The sequence below is a fragment of the Stigmatopora argus genome, chromosome 17 (genome assembly GCF_051989625.1).
Source record: "Stigmatopora argus isolate UIUO_Sarg chromosome 17, RoL_Sarg_1.0, whole genome shotgun sequence".
Lineage (NCBI taxonomy): Eukaryota > Metazoa > Chordata > Actinopteri > Syngnathiformes > Syngnathidae > Stigmatopora > Stigmatopora argus.
Window position 1 is genome coordinate 9,088,897 of NC_135403.1, and position 20,355 is coordinate 9,109,251.

General features: G+C 40.4%; 1 protein-coding gene and 1 long non-coding RNA gene across 5 annotated transcripts in view; both read left to right on the top strand.

Moving 5' to 3' along the window:
* The window catches only part of dipk2ab (divergent protein kinase domain 2Ab), a 29,340-nt gene extending 25,965 nt beyond the window's left edge, over nucleotides 1–3,375 (top strand). For all 3 annotated transcript variants that reach the window (XM_077624434.1, XM_077624433.1, XM_077624432.1), the window contains one exon: nucleotides 929–3,375. In XM_077624434.1, coding sequence (XP_077480560.1) covers nucleotides 929–1,269 — 341 coding nt within the window. In that variant the 3' untranslated portion in view covers nucleotides 1,270–3,375. The remainder of the gene's footprint in view (nucleotides 1–928) is intronic.
* A 5,730-nt stretch (nucleotides 3,376–9,105) lies between these two features.
* Nucleotides 9,106–20,355, top strand: part of LOC144091895 (uncharacterized) — a 74,180-nt gene continuing 62,930 nt past the window's right edge. Inside the window, exons 1-4 of one of the 2 annotated variants that reach the window (XR_013305912.1) lie at nucleotides 9,106–10,372; nucleotides 10,488–10,574; nucleotides 10,784–10,920; nucleotides 12,727–13,455. This is a non-coding gene — a long non-coding RNA (uncharacterized LOC144091895). Of the gene's footprint in view, nucleotides 10,373–10,487; nucleotides 10,575–10,783; nucleotides 10,921–12,726; nucleotides 13,456–20,355 lie in introns of those variants that run through there. The other variant, XR_013305911.1, reaches the window with a different exon arrangement.

Genomic DNA, 20,355 nt, shown 5'->3' on the forward strand with positions numbered 1-20,355 from the left:
ATGGCACGCTCTCGATGCTGCCTGTCAATCAATGGCACGGTGCAGTGCAGAAACATTAATTGCTGTCACTTCACCTCGGTGCTTGAGCACATCTTTATCAAAGTTGGTGTTGCGCTCACATGTGTGCAGATATATCTTAATCAACCTCACTGATTGATGTCGAAGCGCCCCTCCTATTTTGGGGGCGTGTGCACGTGGACTCCTTTTTGCTCACGGGGCAGCACTTGATGGTTTGATTGAGTTGCTGTGATGAGCCAAAGAAGAAGTGAATTAACACCAATGCCCCAGGAATGCATTTGCATCCTGTTGTGGATTCCCTCATCCACGCAACCCCCTGCTGCCTTCCACCACTTCCCCTCCTCATCATTCCTGTTTATTTTCTTGGCTCCCTCCTCCCCCGCATCACTCACCCCTTGAGTTAAAAGCGCTAAGAAATAAGATCAAGTAAGAATCCTTATTCACTTGATAAATCTGGAGTATGGTGTATTTGTGCCAAATGAAAAGGTTAGATGTTTTGTTTGTTCGTGTGGGGTAAAATGTAGTTTCTGTTTTGTCTGTTTGAAGCTTGAATTTCTTACTTCTTGGCCCTCTCTGCTTCATTTTTCTCCCCCCATCCTCGATTAAAAAGTCTAGTAAGACATTTAATTGCATTTTTTTGGACAGCAGTCCTCTGGCAATGCAAGACTTTACAAATTACAATCCTACATCGCAAATTATACATTCGGCGGACTAAATTGGGCGGTTATTACGTTTCTCAGCTCAGCGGGTTATATTAAAAATAGTAGGAGCAAAAACTCAATTTTTTAACCGATTCCGATCCTCCAAAAGTGACACGATCGGCACGATTTCCGATCGCACGATCAGATCGGGGATACCTCAAATTTATTGGTTTCATAGTAAGTTAACTCTGTGTCTCCCCCCCCTGCAGACAAGCCCGAAAACTACGACGTGTGGTACGAGAGCCGCTTTGAAGAGTGCGACCGAGAGGCCTGCCTTTCTTTCTCCAAGGACTCCCTGTGCTCCCGGGTCACCGTGGACCACAACTACTACGCCGTGTGCCAGAACCTGCTGTCACGTTACGCCACATGGCGGGGAACCACCGGGGGCCTCCTCCACGATCCACCCACCCACATAGCCAAAGACGGCCAGCTGGAGGCCCTGCTGGACGAGTGCACCAAGCCCAAGAAGCGCTACGGCCGTTTCCAGGCGGCAAAGGAACTGCGCGAGTACCTCACGCGGCTATCGGCCGCCACCTCGCCCGCCAGGTAATTAATGGAGTTGGCGTCAGCCCGACGCGCCGAGAGACTGGATCCCGGACCTCTTAAATGCTCCAAACTCTTGAGATCCTTGATGTCATTAGCTCTCCTTTGCACAGGAGCAGGAAAGCGCCCAAAATTCCTGCGTTAGGAAAAACCTTTCAGTTTTGTCGACTGACTGACTGACTGACTGATTTTGCTGCTGCCCGAAAAGAGGAGTCGGCCACTAACGAGGTTCTGCTGGGAATCGGGAAGGCGAGAGCGCGATAGGAATCAGAAGCAACCTTCTTTGGTTGGTTGCGCCATCTTTAAAGGAAGGAGGCAGACTCTGAGCGACACTTTGCTTGCAGGCTAATGCAACATGTGCGACCAAGCGGCACTGACCCCCACCTCCCCCTACCTACACCATACGAACACACGCATCCCTCATCTTGCCGTCTCATTTCATCATCGTGTTTCATGATAACATTGAATCGAACACCTAGGAAATTTGCCCTCGGGATCTAACCTTTTCATCCTATTTTTCCATGGGTAGATTTACGTGGATCGGTGCATTTACATTTTTTTTGCCGCGGCACTGATTTATTTTTATTTTTCTCCCTCCCCCTCCGTAGCATGCTGCAAGTAATGCAGGGGTAGCATGAATCTTCTGTTGTCAGGTCGAAACGAGGAACCAACCCCCCGCCCCGTGAAAGCTTGGATGAAGTCTTAAAAGTCTGCCGCTCCAATCAATTCAATCGTTCGCAGGGTCTGTCATTGTTGTGGCAATCATCTTTTTCTCCCTCTTCCAAATGTCTATAATAGGAACTATTGAACTGTGCCCACATAAGAAAGGAGAGGTGATAACTGGACAAGCTATAACTAGGAAGCAGTGACCAATACCCACTTAGGAAAAGAGCGGCGACAACTGGACATGCTACAATGACAAAACCAAAGAGGTTGGAGGTAAAGTTCAGTGCAAAGTGTGAAAATATAGGATCTAAAACTCATCTCTGCGAATACCGGCCATCCTTTTCGCTGACAGGTGTGTCATTCAAACAGACAAATGGAATTATTATTACCTCAGTTCATAAATTCCGTCCTTTCAGGCAAATGTAGCCCATTAAAACAAAAGTTGATAATAATCGGACATAGGCTTTGTCATCATCATTGAATCGACAAAAAGCCTAATTGTCATCATACCCAGAAACTGCGTATGACGAAATTGGTAAACATAACCAAGACAACAACAAAACAGCAGCACCTTCGGAAGGAGAACTTAATCTGGAGTCAGGTGTTTTATTACTCCTGAACTATTTTAGCGCGCAGTTTCAGAAATGATCTTTAAACGTCACTTTAAAGCATCTTTTTCTGGTGTCGAGTTCCAGTTAACTGACATGTTCAAGTTCAATTTTTATGTTCCGATGAGTGACACACCTGAGCATTTTCTCACTTGTCTGTTCTCTGTATTTTTAAAAGTAGACCCCATTTGAATAATAATCTGGCAGACGAGATGAATATGCTCTAAAAGACTCAAATGGAATTGTACCTTCTCCCTGGCATTTTGCTATATTATCATTTTTTTTTATTTGTCAATAGACTACTCTCTTATCCCAGTAGATAAGTTCCACTATTTGCAGGAAGTTTTGTTTTTACCATGTGACTTCGCTTTGTTCGTTTTTGACACGTTTCCCTTTAATGTCAAGGTCTTGGAAACAATATTTTGGACATGTTGCCGCCCAGTACATCTTGTTTGTCATTCTTCTCGGTATTGTGATTCCGATATGCCCAGCGAAGTGTCGCGTAGCGTGGTCAATGGCCGTCTACTTTTTAGACGGTGTCGTTTTGCAAAAGCAATACAAGCGAAGGGGAGGAAAAAAAGCAGGAATAGTTTGCCTACCGGCTTTTTGATCATGCCTATTTGTTGTGTCCGATTCGTTCCCCTCGTCCTGGAAAAGTGACTTCCCTTCAGAGGAGTTTGTAAGTGTGTGACTGTCCACTTTTGTACTGTCCAATTCCTTTTGAGTATTATATCAGCGTTGTCTGATTGTTCCTGTGCCTTTCATTCAAAAGTTGTCCTTGCAACTTTTAGTGGGATTAATTATTGAAATAAAAGAAGATATCTATATATAGAAATTCACACTTGTGTTCGTGCTCTTCTTGCTTCTTTCTTGATCGCTATTTTTCCGTTTTCTCATTCGAGTTTTTGGCCGCACTTCAGACTCCAATTGAATCCACCGAGTCAGATTTTGGCTGCTTTCCTTCCTCCTCCTCATCCTGTTTTGATCTTTCACATCTTTGGGTTCTTTTTGGCTCAGCGCCTCTTGTTGTCTACTCAAGTTTCTTTTAAACCAGACTGCAATTTGCAACTCAGATTTTTTTTTTCCCTGGTGCGTACTCAAATGATATACAATCATTGGATTTTAAACAACTTTCAAATGCCAGGTTTCGGAGATACAAAAACAGAGAAACATTTGTACAACTTTTGATTTCAAAAATGCACATTTTGGCAATTTTAAATCTTTTCTCTTTCACTGCCTTTCTTAAATCATTTTTTCCTCCCTTTTTCCTATAATTGTCTCTGTTGAACACACCCTCTGGTTTGTGGGGAGCGCCTAACGTCACGCCCCGTGTGGTAAATGCTGTTCCAAGCAACCCCCTCTCCCCCCTAAAACCTCATTTTTAAGCCTTTAAAACGCTCGGTCTGATGAATGGCTCCAGGGTCGGCTGGCTGGACGTAGGAAAACACCACAGACGCGTACCCCCACTGCCGCCCTTGAGGTTTAAATAAACATAAGGCCATTTTGAGACGCAGCCACGGTAATTTTAAACATTAGGACTCGGGTGGCAAGAATGCTTGGAAAAGCACAAAAAAATGTAATTTGAAACCAAAGGTTTGCTGAGTGGGTCGAAAGCAAATAGAGCTGCTAAAATGACTCCATTGAATCACTTTTAGCTTTAGGTTTACTCTTAGTTTAGTGTATATTAGCAGTAGAGGTGGAAGAAAATGTTCATTATGGTGGTGCATGTTCATTTAGCCTCACATTATTAGCCAGTGCTATTTTTTGCAGGCTTGCATGTGAGGGTTTTATACAAAGTGACAGTAAAATGTCAATGCTTTTACTGCAGAGCGTTAAACATTAAAAGGGAGAAATAAAATCAGTCATTGTCATAATATAATGAGTTTTGGGCCAAGTACTGATATAATACATTTTTGGAGACCCTTTTTATAGATGGATTTTGATTCCTTTTTCTTGGTTTTCTTTGAAAAGTAGACCCAAAAATGCAATTCCTGAAATCAATCCACCATTATATGTGCTTGCAAGGTTAATTTGAAGCATACTGTGCGATTTGCTAAAAGGTATTCAACAGATATTAAAGGTAATTCAACAGTACAAAGTCATTAATAACAACACTTTGGCATAATGCAACCTCTCAAAGGTCAGACCTTCAAAGTGTCACTTTCATTGGCTCTACGATGGCAAATTGAGTCGTCATTTACAAACGATTTTATAACTGTTTGATCAACTGAATTTTGTTGCTAATAAAAAGTAGTTTTGGGAAAGTATTTTCCTTTCCAGATTTAAAAAAAAATTGAGACAGTTCTGAACTGTTTTCAAGGTGAGTTCACTTTCATTTTAGCTTATTTTTCATCACATTTATTCTCTTATGCAAGATATTCAAAGCTTTCCAGTTCATTTTGGTCTTCACATAAAAATATAACAACGTTTTGTTTGATAAATTGACTAAATACCAAAATAAATCGCAGCATTTCTTCCACTATCAAAGTTCAGACTGTCTGATTGTTGCAAGCAAATTGGGAATAATTGTCATTTAGGCGCGCATTTCCTCCATTTTGAAATCCACCGCCGACTCGGTTCTTATCAGCTCGGTACGAGTGCGAGAGGCAGAGGTGGATATCATTGTATGAGTGTTCCGCAAACGTATTATCTGGATGTAAGCGTCTCGCCTGTCGTATTCCCGTGGCAAACTGCTGATATCTTATTCAGGTCGGAAGCAAAAGGGGAGGTAGGCTTGTGGGAGTGGTGTTGGGGGTGGATACGGACGCCATATGTAAGATTAACAGCAGCGCAACGGGATGAAAAATAGGTAACTACAAAAAGCAAAGTTTCTTGGTGGACATACTGTAAAGTCTATTTCATGCCTTGGCAAGCCCCGGGCCCACAGAGACATTTTTAGTCCCGGAATGACCTATATATTTATTTTTTTGGGAACGGAAAGGGAGGCGGGCTTTGTGAGTGGAAGGTTAGGAATAACATCCTGTGAAGTGTTTGTGTGTTATGCACACATTGGCCTTTTGTTGTTGTTTTTATTTCTTTTTTTCCCTTTGCAGAGGGGGTGGATTTTTGCCATTGTTCATGGCTCAGGTGAAGCGATCTGGAGCCTGAGGAGCCTTCCTGCTAAATCATCACTAATGCAACACAGTGGTTGCTAGGAGCAATGTTCCTGGCAGGCTGCTAACATCCTTTCAACGTGATTATGTCACGCGTCGACTATGCCTCATTTAGATAAGCTGTCGCAGACTCCAGTCCCGGCACGGCTTCGAAATTTGGAAAGTTGGAACGTGTGGATTTAGCAGGTTGAAGCTTTGCGGGGGTCTATAGTTAACCAGGTTTTAGATGTCCAAAAAGGAACATTTAAACAAACAAAGAACCTCAGAGAGTCAGTTCAAAATTTCCATATTGGCGATTATGGTCAACATTGACGGATACTGCTTTATTGACAAGTTAGCTTCGTGATATGGATTATATCACGTTTGCTTTATGTCATTAATATACATGCCAAACGGTACTCGGACGTTTGGTCGCCCGGAAGGTTATTGATAATTACCATTTAAAATTGTTGCTCAAATTCCCTAAATACAAACTGCAAATTATTATTTAGTCATACTTAATGCCCTATTAATTATTAGGCTAAAGAAAAGTGCCAAATTTCCCGTACTTTTATTGTGTTTTGTTGGAGAACTTGTTAAGACCCTGACTGACGTCCCTTCCTAAGGGGACAACTCATGTACATACACACTCACACGTCGGCTCAGTGAAACTGCTCAGGGCCATTGTTGGCTTTTATTGATGCGTAGACCGTGTTTTTTTATACCTTGTTTGGTCGCCGGACTTTTGGTCGCCGGACGTTTGGGTCCGGGCGACCAAACGTCCGGCGACCAAACGTCCGGTCAAGATGCCAAACGCTTCTGGAATTTTCAATTTTTGCGATGACCTTTTTGAGGAAAAAGCAGTTTCTGATTGAATCCCGTCTTTTCGGCCTCTAATTAGTCACGAGTGACAGCTACTGAAGAGGACTTGTAAGCCGACGGCTTGATACGCCGTTAGTTATTTTCTGAAAGGGATTACCGTTTTCAAGGCCAACTTATGTTAGGAAAGAGTTGCTCGACGTGTCTGGAGGCTGCGCTTGAGAAATCATTATTAGCTTTGCCAACGAAGGGCAACAGTTTGAAGATAACGGCCCGGATCTTTTTTTTCACTCTGTTCATCCCCCTTTCTACTTTCTTGTTTAAATTACACATAAGGCTGCATATAAACCTTACACTTATAATGAGTTATACTCACAGTTTCCAGAGTTATTGCTCACCCATGAAGTGAAGAATAACTCAAGTGGGTTAGAATAAGCAGCACATTTCAGTTTTGTGATGTCACATGAATGCATAACCAATTGTACCAATTGTCTTTACCTCAAAATATTAGTAAATCTTTTACATCACCAATTTAATAAGACATTGTGCATAACATATTTCTCAGATTTACTTTTCCAGCCTTTGGAAAGACTCCTATATTGACCATCGGTAACTTTGCAACCATTTTGAGGCAAACTGACCTGAAATTGGATTAGCAAATTGGTGCCCAAAATTAAGCCCATTTTTTTCACCTTAAGGAGCTTTAAAGCTTTCCCTGAAAAAATAAAAATAACAAAAATCCACAGCTCATTCTAATTAGCGCATCCTGGTTTGGTTGTGTTTTTACTCTCGTAATCAGCAAGTACAAAGTAAAAGTATAAAACACTTCTTATTCAAATCCTATTCCATTTTTTGTCACCTCTTTTACGTTCAGAATTAGAACGACACAAATAGTCTTTGCTAACATATGTCAAGATTCAGAAATTGTTAAGACAGAGCTTCTTAATCCTCCTTTTCCCCCGTTGTTTCCCTCCATGACGCCCAGTCAATGCAGCCGTGCTGCGTCTCCCTCATCTCAGCTCTTAACAGGGAACAGGTCATTGGCGCCATCAGACAAGCTCCATCCAGCAAGAGCCCAGCAAGCCTCGCCATGTTATTACCACGGGACGTGCCGCCATTTACAAGGCACATCATCATCTGCTGTGGAAAAGACTCGTTTGGCCCGACGAGTGGAAGCTCATCATCGCCTCGCATCTCACACAGACATCGCAACCATCATCATCACTGCTTCTCATCCTCTTCTCCCCAGGTATATTCGCCAACACCCTCAGCTATGAATCTAAATATAACACATATTCAAAAGAATCAATTATGCCAACCCTGCTAGGAATACACTATTATCTCAATGATGAAGGCGAGTATCAGGAGGGCACGCTTAATCTCCTGAAGAGTTCTATGTAGTTTTTCCATAGAGCGTCTCTCAATTTATGGCCCATTGTCTGGACTGAGATGTGATAAATTAACACTTTTTTCGAGCCTTTTGCCTTCAGAATGTCAACAGTAGCCTTCGTCACGAATTGGGTTAAAAGTCACTGAAGTAAAAAAATGAAAAAGAATGTTTTTACTTTGTTTGATAGTTAACATGCAGCTGAAAAAAAACCTGACCAGCATTATAATCATCATAACTCTTGCTCTGGTATTTACTATTTCTCTTGCGCACTCTGGCCTTCCCGAAATGTTGTCATGAATTCTGGATAACTTGGGTATATTTCATAGGTATTTCTAGTATTCAGACAACATTTGCTCCAACTAATTCTTGTTTTGATAAGAACACGGAAGGACATTTGACATTTCTGTCTCAAAAACATGACTTGCAAAGTATTCCACAAACCCTGAAAAGAGAAAAACAAAAATGTTCTTTCTGTATTATAGATTTTCACTGATTGCAAAAGAGCCCCCCCATGCAGTTCACAGTATCTCGGCAGAAACGGCCCCTCAAGCCCCAAGGCGGCGGCAGCTGGCCTCCGTTTGGAAGCATCCGTCACTTAGCGACACACCGAGTTGGCCAAAGTGGAACATTTGCTCTGACGACTGTCCGCTCTCCTTCGGGTAACATTTGACTAAAAGCAACAGCACGGAAAATTTCAAGCCGCCTGGCCTGAACCTGCTCTGGGTTTCACTGTGAGTTGGAGGACAAAGATTCACCCTGACACAGCTTGTCCCTTTTGGGCACATCTGGATGGTGAAATCCTTTGCTGCCTTGTTGCACAGAGCGTAGCTCCTGCGTGACAAACGGAAATGCGACTTTTCAAGCAAGGCAATGCTCGTTACTTGGGTTCAACATGTAGGGAGGGAATTTTGTTGAAGCAGGCTTCAAACAACAGCAGTGGAAGCTGCAGACGGCGCGGAGGAATGACGGACAGTTCTAGCTGCTCGTTGTCGGAGGGCGGCTGAGGAGAAAACGCGTAATCAGCAAGTTAAAGCTCCCGTGTGAATGCTGAGACACGGAGTGCGCAGCGGGCCGATCGAACATTTTGTTGACTAGTGTTGTGTGACTGCCAAGTGGGTATACAGCTAATAAAAATGTCTACTAGGCCGTCAAAGAAAATGTACTTTGGGATGTAGCGATATTTAAGGTACTCGGCCGTTTGGTCACCCGGAAGGTTATTGATAATTACTATTTAAAATTGTTGCTCAAATTCCCTAAATACAAACTGTGAATTATTATTCAGTCATACTAAATGCCCTATTAATTATTAGGCTAAAGAAAAGCTCCAAATTTCCCGTACTTTTATTGTGTTTTGTTGGAGAACTTGTTAAGACCCTCACTGACGTCCCTTCCTAAGGGGACAATTCATGTACATACAAACTCTTATACACTCACACGTCCACTCAGTGAAACAGCTCAGGGCCATTGTTGGCTTTTATTGATGCATAGACCGTGTTGTTTTACCTTGTTTTGTCGCCGGACTTTTGGTCGCCGGACGTTTGGTCGCCGGACGGTTGGTCGCCGGTTGTTTGGGTCCTGGCGACCAAAAGTCCAGCGACCTAACGTCCGGTCATGAATATTTAAAGGCCAGATAATATAACCTTAAGGCAAATCATCATATTTTTATAATCCAAGTGAATTTACCTATTGGCAATTTAAGGTCAAAAACTGCTTTGGCCACAGTTGGCGGATCATGGCAATGTTTTTATTGTCCATTCTGGAAAGTAAAAAAAAATAAAATAATTGTTTTTCCCAATTAAACCCTATTACTCATCGTCTACTTATAAAGACAATATTAGAAAATAATCCAAATCTTATTTCTCAAGCGGGTGGTATTTTTCGGGGTGCTTAGACAAAGCGTGTTAAAGGAGCTGTTTCAGCACTAAGTGGAGAGTCAAGTCAATGGAGTATTGATGTTTTTGTCATACTTGCTGCTGTGTGGCTGTTTTTGTTGGAGAGCTGCCTGGGTTTTTGTTTTCTACTCTTTGAAACTCGTGATTTGTGTTTGGATTCCTGGGTGAACTTGGATTTTGATTTATGAAATTGATTATAGTAGTTCTTTAAGGGCAAGGTCAATGTCAACATGCAATAAACCACTGTTTAGTTTGCTCATTTTGGGAAACACAAGTACTCTGCTGCCTTGGTAATCAATTGTTTTTATTGTGTGTGCAGTATTTTTGGATGATGGTGTAATAACAGGATGATTTTAATATCTACTATAATTATGGTCATGGGATGAATTAAACTTGTTTCTCAGAAACTACTATGTTTAAAAAAACTCGGTTGGTATAGTAAAATATAAAATATTATTGAAAAATAATACAATTCCCAGTATAAAACTTTGTGGTGTATTTTATTTGACTTTATATTTTATTATGTGTCAAACATGATCGTCCCTGAATGCGTTCTCGCGAGAACCCTCAAACGAGATTGACCTGAGAGGTTTGGGCAGTCGTGACGCTGATGCATTGCAGCTGTTTACGATGGCATTTCGGTGTAAGTCTCCTTCGCTTGTTTCTTTAATAAAATGTCAAAGTGTTTATTTTTATTCTCCCCAGCTTCACTTTTAGATTTATTCAACCTTTTAAGTCAAAAAATCTTCCTCTTGTAGGAATCGTGGAGGATATCGAAGGCTCCTGAACGGGCACAGGTGCATCTCGATTGTCATAATGGATTGAAATCAGCTTGAGTCAATACGGTACTGATGTTTCTCTTAAATAAATGAATCGGGTAAAGTTTTATATTTGTTAACTCCAATATTTGGAAAAAGTCATGAGGATGACTAACGTTAAGTGTTTACACAGTGTTAAAAGTAAGATTTCGATCTATTGTTTTGCTAATACAGTATTAATTTCCCCCCATACCAGACTATTAATGGAGGATGATTTCGATCCCTGCTTTGCATAGGTAGCCAAGGACAAATGTTTGAAATCGAGTACACCATCTGAATAAACTTTTGGATGCCCAGATGACCCCCACAAAAAAGAATGCCCCCCAGTTTGAAGATGCATTAAAGCGATCAAGTCAACGCTGCAGATCAGAAGGTACAACTGTATTCTGTCATATTTTGCTATAAAAGCTTTTTCTGATGGATACGTCAGCTTTTTTGCTATTTTATCAAAATGTTGTATCACTTATATACTATGTATATTATCTTATACTTGTGACCATCTAATCGTGGTAATATTTCTTAGTAAATCAATCTTGGTTCAGTTTATGGGGATGCATATTTTGATGGTTCCAATGCACTCATCAAACAACCTCCCATTGGTCAATACATTAATAGATAAATGACATTTACATCAATAATCAAACCTACTTTGGATGTATTTTTTAATCCTTCATTTTCAGCATGATCATTTTTTTATGGTTTTATTGCACCCTTTCAAATACATTGTGTTGAGTGTCCCCGATAAAAATAAGGGTGGAACATAAATGACGTAAGCGAACATGTCGACAATAACAAAGCCGTCATTTCGGATTGTAGAAAAATATTACAGAACATCGATAATACCTTTTGCCTCCTCGCCCAGAAGCGATTGATGAGGGGGGAAACAAGCCGATTATCGTGAAAGATGCTTGCGCGAGATGAAATCTAACGTTGGCATAAAGCCGCCGCCGTGGATTAGATGAGTTTAGGTGCTCGCAGGCCATGCAGGGAAACAAAAGGATTAGCCCGAGAGTCAGAGAAAAGGATGTGGGTCATAGATCAAAGAATGACAGAAAGGGATGGTTCGGGCCTAAAGCCTTGGATAAGGTCGCCAAACAGAATTTCAAGGTTGGGGTGATGGCGTCAACTCTTACCAACTTCTGATGCGGAGTTGTCGGTGGAGTTTTTATGAACTTTGACCTATGTTGAAGTCACTGAGAGGACGCTGTGGGTGCACCAGACAGGATTCGGATTACATCATTAAGCTGCTTGTTAACCCTTTTGCATTAATGCACCAAAGCTTCAAGCAGGGATGTTTAGGGAAAAAATGGCTAGAGGCCGGGGCCATATTATTATTAATCATCTTGCTTATATTTTGGCGGGTGAATTACTCTAATTTTGTTTCTTATATTTGTTTGAAAAACGGGCTAGTACTTTATGTTTTCAACATATCTGGCAAGTAAACTCAGGCTGCTAAACGGTACACGGTCGATTGGTCGCCGGTCTTTTGGTCGCCCGGAAGGTAAGTGATAATTACCATTTAAATCGTTGCTCAAATTCCCTAAATACAAATTGCGAATTACTATTTAGTCATACTTAATGGTAATTATTAGGCTAAAGAAAAGCTCCAAATTTCCCAGACTTGTATTGTTTTTTGTTGGAGAACTTGTTAAGACCCTGACTGACGTCACTTCTTAAAGGGACAACGCATGTACATACAAACTCTTATACACTCCCACGTCGGCTCAGTGAAACTGCTCATGGCCATTGTTGGCTTTTATTGATGCGTAGACCGTGTTGTTTTACCTTGTTTTGTCGCCGGTCTTTTGTTCGTCGGTCTTTTGGTCGCCGGTCTTTTGGTCGCCGGTCTTTTGGTCGCCGGTCTTTTGGTCGCCGGTCTTTTGGTCACCCGTTGTCGCGGCCGTGGCGACCAAAAGACCGCGACCAAAAGACTGGCGACCAAAAGACCGGCGACCAAAAGACGGCGACCAAAAGACCAGCGACCAATCGACCGCACACGCTGCTACACTGCACAAATATTTCTTTCTCTTTTCTTATTGGCTGCCAATTACAGACTATGTTTAAAGAACGCTAGAATGTAATAAGGGGAATTATTGTGAATGTTTTTTTTTCTTTTTGGAATATCGAATCATGAATAGGCCTTGTCACACCACATGACCAGTTTTGTGTCTTTTCAAAGAAATGTCCAGCCCATGTCTAAAGGGCGTCTTATGCCTGGAAAGAGCTCCCAATCTGGCATAAACTGCTGAGATGATATCAAGGCGCGGTAATTACTGTGACATGGTCTCTTCAGACGACTGGAAAGGAACACAGGAAGTTCAAAAAGGGGCTTGGAGATCTGATAGGAGTCCTGAAACAAGCCTGTCTTTATCTCGACAAGATCAGCACAGGCGCGACATGGGCTGGGGGGAACTCTGTGACCTACATCTCCATCTGCTACCTTACCATTCTACCGAAAAGACTGTAGATAAACCACTCATTGCACCCCCTTAAAAAAAAATGAAAAAAAAATTCAATCAAACGTCGCCATCTGCGCACAGGAGGATAATTACAGCATGCACGGCGGCGTGTTGGTCGCACAAGGAGATGGAGGTGATTATCGCGGTCGTGGCATCGAAATAAGATTGCTTTGAGTTGTATGCTGCCGGAAAAGAGGATTATGGGCGTTGGAGACAAAAGTGGATTAAACATAGGCTTTGTGTACGTTGGCCTCCACCTGGAGCAGTAAAAAATAAAAACACTTTTAAATATGTGAATACGCATAATAGCTCTAATCAAAGAGAACTGACGATTGTGTGTTGCCAATCATGGAATGAAAGGTTATATTTGTCATGATTGGTAGGTGCTTCCAAAAAATAGGTGCAATTAAGCATCAGTGCACCTGTAATAAATGTCTCCTTAAATGTTATGTTGCGGTGAATTGTAAAAAATATTATTTTGTTTTATTTTGTAGGGGGAGTGTACTTTGTTGAACTGACTGTGTATGCGGAATTGGACAACTTCAAAAAGGTAGGTGGCGTGACTTTGTACAAGATGACACTATTATTCAACACTTACAAGTTTAAATTTGCTTAGTTTTCATATAAGTATAGTATTGACGTTTCATCCAATAACCTGGAAATTGTTTAAAGATAAAACCCTAATTCTTTTTTCAACCAAAGCATGCTTTAAAAACTTTTAACCCGCAAACGTGTTGAAATTACGTTGAACCCCCCTTTTAAAGGCAAATGTATTTCTGTAACAGACATGAAATTGAGTTGTTTTTAGTCTTTGCGTACTTGCAGTCCCTTTGATCGTTTAGATTGATTTGCAATGTTCACGAATGACTAAGCTGTCAAATTTGGCGAGTGACATTGCGTGGCCTCCCGCTTCAGTGAGGCAGATTTAAACCATCATGCGATGTCGTGAGCTAGAGGAGTTTGACGCTTGACATTTCTCCCACCCTTGCGTCACGCAAACGGAAGCCATTTGGTCACACTTCGTTTTTGATGGATGGAACTGTGTGCTCCAAGAAAGCAGTCGGCTTAACGTGTGAAGGGAGCTGAGATGGACAAAAAAGTGGAACCCTTTGAATCCCATTAACACTTCTATTTAACATTTTTTTGTTTAATTAATTTAGGTGGTACCAAAAGGATAGCCATTGGAATTCAGCCAACATTTGTCTCTAACGTTTACGTTTGCCACTGACTAACATAGTGAGAATTAAGATAAAGAAGCATTCTAAAACATGGCCTTGTTTCAAACCAAATATTTACGGTACATTTTACAAATTCCTCTCAATATTTGATCATTCATTTAACCGCTGAAAGTGGCATTCATTTGTCTAATTCATGATTTATTGTGATCAATTTTATATTTCTTAAGTGATTTGAAATGTTTTCAATTGTAATTAAATTATTCATTTAAAGGGGGTAATTACAACTAAAACAGAAAAATATGTATTTTTTTTTAATTTAAGTTAGAAGAATACTGCCAAGAATTAAAAAAAAGTTATTACTCTAGTTGTTATAAAATCCAATGTAGTATTTTCATTGTGGGATTTTATGTAATCTGATAACAAAAGAATGTGCGTAATTACAATAACCATACACTGAAACTTATTGAAGGCTCAATGAATAGTTTGAATTTTAAGCATAGTTTGAGTTTGGATTTTTTTTTTATTTCTCTGAATAGGGAAAATTTGTTTTGAATTCATCCCAATTTGTGTTCATCTTTAGAGCTCTTGTTTTTTTTTTTTAAATTGTTATATGGGGAGCTAAATAGGAGCCACTTCCAACTGACTACCAAAATTCTTGTCTGTCCAAACTGCCACCGGAATCAAACGCCACCCGTAAGCCAGATGCTATAGGCCTGTGATAAACTAGAAAAAAAAACTTTGAAATCGAATGCTTTATGAGACAAATGAGGAACAGAATCACTTGGGAAGGCTAGCACACGCCTGTGTGTTCAGCAAACACCCGAGTGACTCCTTATCTTAGAGCTCGAGTGGGAGGGTTCATCTTATTAGATGTTCAGAAATAGTGATTTTCTCCCATGGAGAGATTGGCAATGCAGTCAGGGAAATGAGTTCTACATGTTTTCCAATTGAATTGCACCCAGAGTGTCTGTGTTTGTGTGTGTTAAGGGCTTTTAATTTGCTCTGGAGTATGTATTCTTGTTCCGATAAGTCGAAATGTAATTGGAGACGGAGACGGCCGGGGCAGCTGGTTTTTTTGGGGGTTTTGAGTTTTGTTTTATTATTATTTTTTGGAGGGTGCAATAAAAAAACCAACTGTGAGGTGAAGAGTATGTTTAGTGTTTCGTCTCTGATCAAATCTGACAAGCGAGCGCATTTCCCGCACGTTTTAAAATGTAGTAAAATTGAATTTGAAGATCTGGATTGGGTGTTCATGAGAATGCAACTTAATTCCTCCATCACCCGTCCATTCACCTTGGGATGAGTCCATAACAAGCTTCTCGGGCTAATAAAATCCATATGAAAGTAACTTTTAGTTATAAAAACTGAAAAAAAATAAGAGAGTGAAGTTGTTGCAAGATTTACTCAAAATTGTTACATTGTCAAATATAACTTCAACTGACTTCAAATACAAAGTGTTGCGCTTTAACCAAATTCTTAGTTTAGATACAAATGAATTTCCTCCCACTTCATATTCTCTTTTCTACTCTCCATATTTTGAAAAATCTCCCATAGACTACAAAATGTTACTTTTCCACAAAATTTACCTTGACAACTGGAAGTTACTTTTTGCGTAGAATTTGTGTCCATAAATTTCTCTCCACAATCACTGCAAGCCTCTTGTACAGACTTTGCAGTCCTTATTTTTGGAACATCTTTTCTTCTAATGTCAGACCGGCTTGAAATGATCCTCCGGATGGACGGAGGGAACGTGAAAAATCCAGTTGAGCGACTCCTATCACGTAGCGTGAGTCTGTGATCTTACGGAGGGAGAAAGAGTTTAGGATAAGAAGCTTATTGTGAATATTGACCCACTATCTGTGGAAAAAAGAAGGTGGCCAATGGGGGGAAAACAGGAGGGAATAAAGAAGTGAGATTGAAGGCATGGAAGACGATAGTACAAAAAAAAAACCTTGAGGGCTATATAATCCAAAAAATGAGAGCGTTGTGGCTCAGAGGCATTAAAGCAGCAGAAGATTGGAAGGAAAAGCCAGATAGGAGCTTTGGCTCTACTAAAAGTGATGTGACGATGGGACAAAAGGAGATTGTGTTGGAATGTCGCCATTGACAGATCGAGGAAAACAATAGTGCCATTGGCGGGGCCGCACTCGAAGCTGGGATAATACCGGCTATCCGAAGCGAGAACAGAACACGGCATAGGACTCCATCAAAGAGCAAATCTAAAGAAAGTTCTTCTGCGATCCAACAGCGGCTTCCCTCCGCAACGGATTGTGCTACTTAAACATAAAGAGTTTATCGTAAAGAGCTTAAAGCCTATAGTAGTAGACTGGCATTAATAAGGGCGGGTTCTCCGGGGCCGGTTTTAAAACTGCACAAGCTCGTTCCCGATGCTTCCAGGCTTTATTTGAAGTGGTCAGTTTTGTGCTTGTCTTTAGTTTTGAGTCCATGCTGTGAGGTATTTGACCCTGACAGGCGTGCTTTTCCAAAGGTCGTTAAAATGTGGACTCGCTCTAAAATGTAATGGCAGGTATGCGTCACCTCCCTCAAAAACAATGAAACGGGAAATGAACTCTCATGTATGTAGTATATAACAAAGGGCTATAACCAATGTTTATATTCCATTTTACCGTACCGTTTCACACTTGTGTAATTTTGTTTTGGGGTCAGATTCAAACCGATTATTTGTGGAACCTTGATAAATTAGCTATTGTTCAGATTCTCATCACCAACACTGAACTGATTGCTGACTACAAATTTTAGCCATTTTTAATATTGAACATTTATACTTCTCAATTTATCTGTATTTTTTTCCCCCCATGCTCAAACAAAATCCCCTTTGACACACACACACACACACACACACACACACACACACACAGACACACACACACATCAGGATAATCCAATCATTGTGAATCATGACATTGATTGTCCCTCCAGTCTTGACAAGTTCAGTGATTATTCTTCAGTCCATACAAATGTGCACTATCTGTTGCCTGTTTTTTCCTGGTAAATCCCCAAACAAATGAATTTGCTCCAGTTTCAATGCTAATTGAGAATCAAGCTGACAGTCCAAACCTACACAAAGGTGGCAACGAGGAAAACAAACAAACAAACAAACAAACGAGCCTGGTGGGCTTCCTTTCCATTTGCAAACTTTGGGATGTTTTATTATTCCCACCCCCATGCAAATACTTCTTTTAAGCATTAATGGGTGAAATTCAATCACCTTGGAAAAAAGGCAAACAGTCTGTCGTTTCAAGATAAATCTCAACCTTCCTTGCATGTCACTCTAGACTAATTGAAGAAGAGAATGAAGTGGCTGATTATTTATTGTCATGCTATAACCAATTTATTGTGATACTCCGGTATTTGGTGTTGCATGCTGTTGTTCTTAGGACCACATTTTGTCTGTTTTTATAGATCTTTGCTTTTAAGTGAGATTCTTAAAAGTTGATGGGAAGACTGGATATTTATTTCAATTGGAGTTTCATGGAATAATATTTTAAAATGGTACAGGACTGAAGCCAAACCTTGGTTCTTGTAAAAATAGTGTTACATGAATGCTGTTTTAATCACTATATTGTAGGAAGTAAGAATGTAATAAGTTGAAACGACTCCTCAGACCTGATTTTTTCCCCCCCTTACAATATTAAAACTCAGTTCTCAATAAAAGGGAGCGACAAATTCCCAATAATTAAAAAAGCATATTAAAAAAAATCATTGGACAGTCCTTTCAGATGATTCCGCAGAGTGCAAATAAATGTCTATTCCGTTCTCTGACGACTATGAGCCCATTATCACCTGCCCGAGTCTTAATAGCCAAAGCTATTAAAAAGAACGCAATAAATTTCTCAGGAAGTCGCTTTGATGGCGACTGGCGTGTATATGAGCCCATTTGATTTCATCAAGCGCTACACTTTCGCCGCCTTTTTACGACGGCTGGGAAATGTCGTTAATATTTCTCTTATATTTCGGCTCGAGGAATTCACAAACACGAACGACATGTTCCAAAATGGCAAGTGGCACCAATGCAAATGTCATATTTAGTATTATTTTTAAATGAAAAAAAAAACACACTAGCACTGAACACATCCGTCAGTCTAATTAGTGTGCAAAGAATCCAAAATAAGCACGTCTTACAATGTTTGCGCTATTATAAATACATAAAGCACCATCTGCTCGACACAGGCAAGATGGCGCAGCTACTTAGGCCTAACTTAGCATTGTTTGGACTAAGAGTTAAAAAATAAATGTGCGAGAACTGAACTAACTGTTTGCCAGCTACTCATTGTACAATAGCATTTACGTATGTTTATATGGCTCATTTTTATTTGGGCTGAGGATGGACTAGTCCATTTAAGAGACTAAAACATTCAGATATAGATATGATTTGAGGTAGTTCTGCCACAAATTAAACACATTAAATAAACTGAAACCAGCTATGTTTTTTCTCCCTAATATGAGCCTTCTTGAAATTGTTTAATTTGTGTAATTTGAATAACCCAAATACATTTGTTCAGTCAGTGTTTTTTGCCAGCATTCTTTGCTTGGCTGTTTGTCACGCAATTGTGCTAAAAAAGAATAGCAAAAACTGGAACCTCACTCCAGGCTGGGTTCCATCCGATATGTCATTTTTAGAAAGTGTTGATTGTGCCAAATTGTTGCGTGTGGGCTGTATGAAAGAAGAGAATCAGTGAATCCGGTGGGATTGTTGTATCTTGTCGAGGTGGCACGAACAAACACATTCACACACATATGTCCTGCTCGGTGTGAGGCTGTCGACATATGGTCTGGTCTGTATGAGCCGGTCTTCCAAATCTTCTTGGAAGTAGTCCTCATTAAGGACATTTGCCTATTTGAAGTTTAGTTTTTTGTCAGTCAAACAGACAAAGAATTCGTTTTGAAATTTAACAAAACCCTCTCACGATTCAAATCATCAGGCTATGTATTTTGCATTCTTCAGTAGTAGGAAGTGGCGTGCTAAGATATTGAAATGAATGCACTTGAGCAGCAAGCCTCTTTAACGTCAGCGTGTGAAATTTGCCGTTTTGCCACCGCTTGACTTAACGCACTCATATTTAACCTCTCCTTAGGGGAGGGCCTCTCTTAACCACAAACGGGGCCTCTACTTTTAAAATTCTGGTCACGAAACAAACATTTCCAAAAGTGTCAGGCTGAATCACCGCCAGTATGTTGCACATGCAATGTGGGTCTGGAATCCTCACAAGACCTGCCGCCGGATATTTCCGTGTCTTTTGTTGTGAAAGGAGACAAGGTTTTAAAGTGCTTTTAATGGGTCGAGAATAGCTATCAGAGATTTTTTTTATCCAAGCGTAAGTAAGTCTTAATTAGAGATGACGCTTGGTGTATCAACGGCCTGTTGATTGAGTTCTCAGGTGGTAAATACTACATTGGTACTTTGGCCTACTCCAAGTTGGGACCCATAAAGTCACACATCAAACACTTATTTTAACCCAAATATGTTTAGGTATGTAATAGGTTTATTAATAGGTATACTTTAATATAATATAAAACAATACAAGGAAGGCATCGGGCACAACTCCGGCGTTAACTTGCAAGTGAGAATCAGTCCTGGCTCGTCCTCGCCACCGTGACATTCTAAAGGACAGCATTCCTCTCCTGCTAATTTAAGACATCGAATCAAAACAATTACAAGGTTATCTATTCAATCCAATTGCATAAGCTAACCGAATAACACAATTAAGGTAAAAAAACCAACTGCAACAACAATTGCATATCAGGTCGGAAACCAAAAACAACTGCGTAAGAATTTGCACAAGTAAGCATAATAATTTCCGTAAAAGGTGAACCGAGCGACAGTATTTTGAAAACAATATGCGAGTATTTTCGGAAGTTGATTCAATTATCGCCATCTGCCGGAATCCAAGTCAAAGCAATTTAAGTGTCCTTCACAGATCTTCATTGCGAACTCAGATCAACAGTCCTCGGCCCGGAACTTGGTGATCTGTCAGGTCAATAGTCCTAAAAACAATTAAATGTCCTCGCAGCCAGCTGAGGGGGAAGTGTCCTTGGTAACGTTATACTGAGCGATTAATGTTTCACATATACATATAATGATTAATATTCCACACATACATATACTGATTAATATGCATATATATAATAATATCCCAGAATAACCCCAAC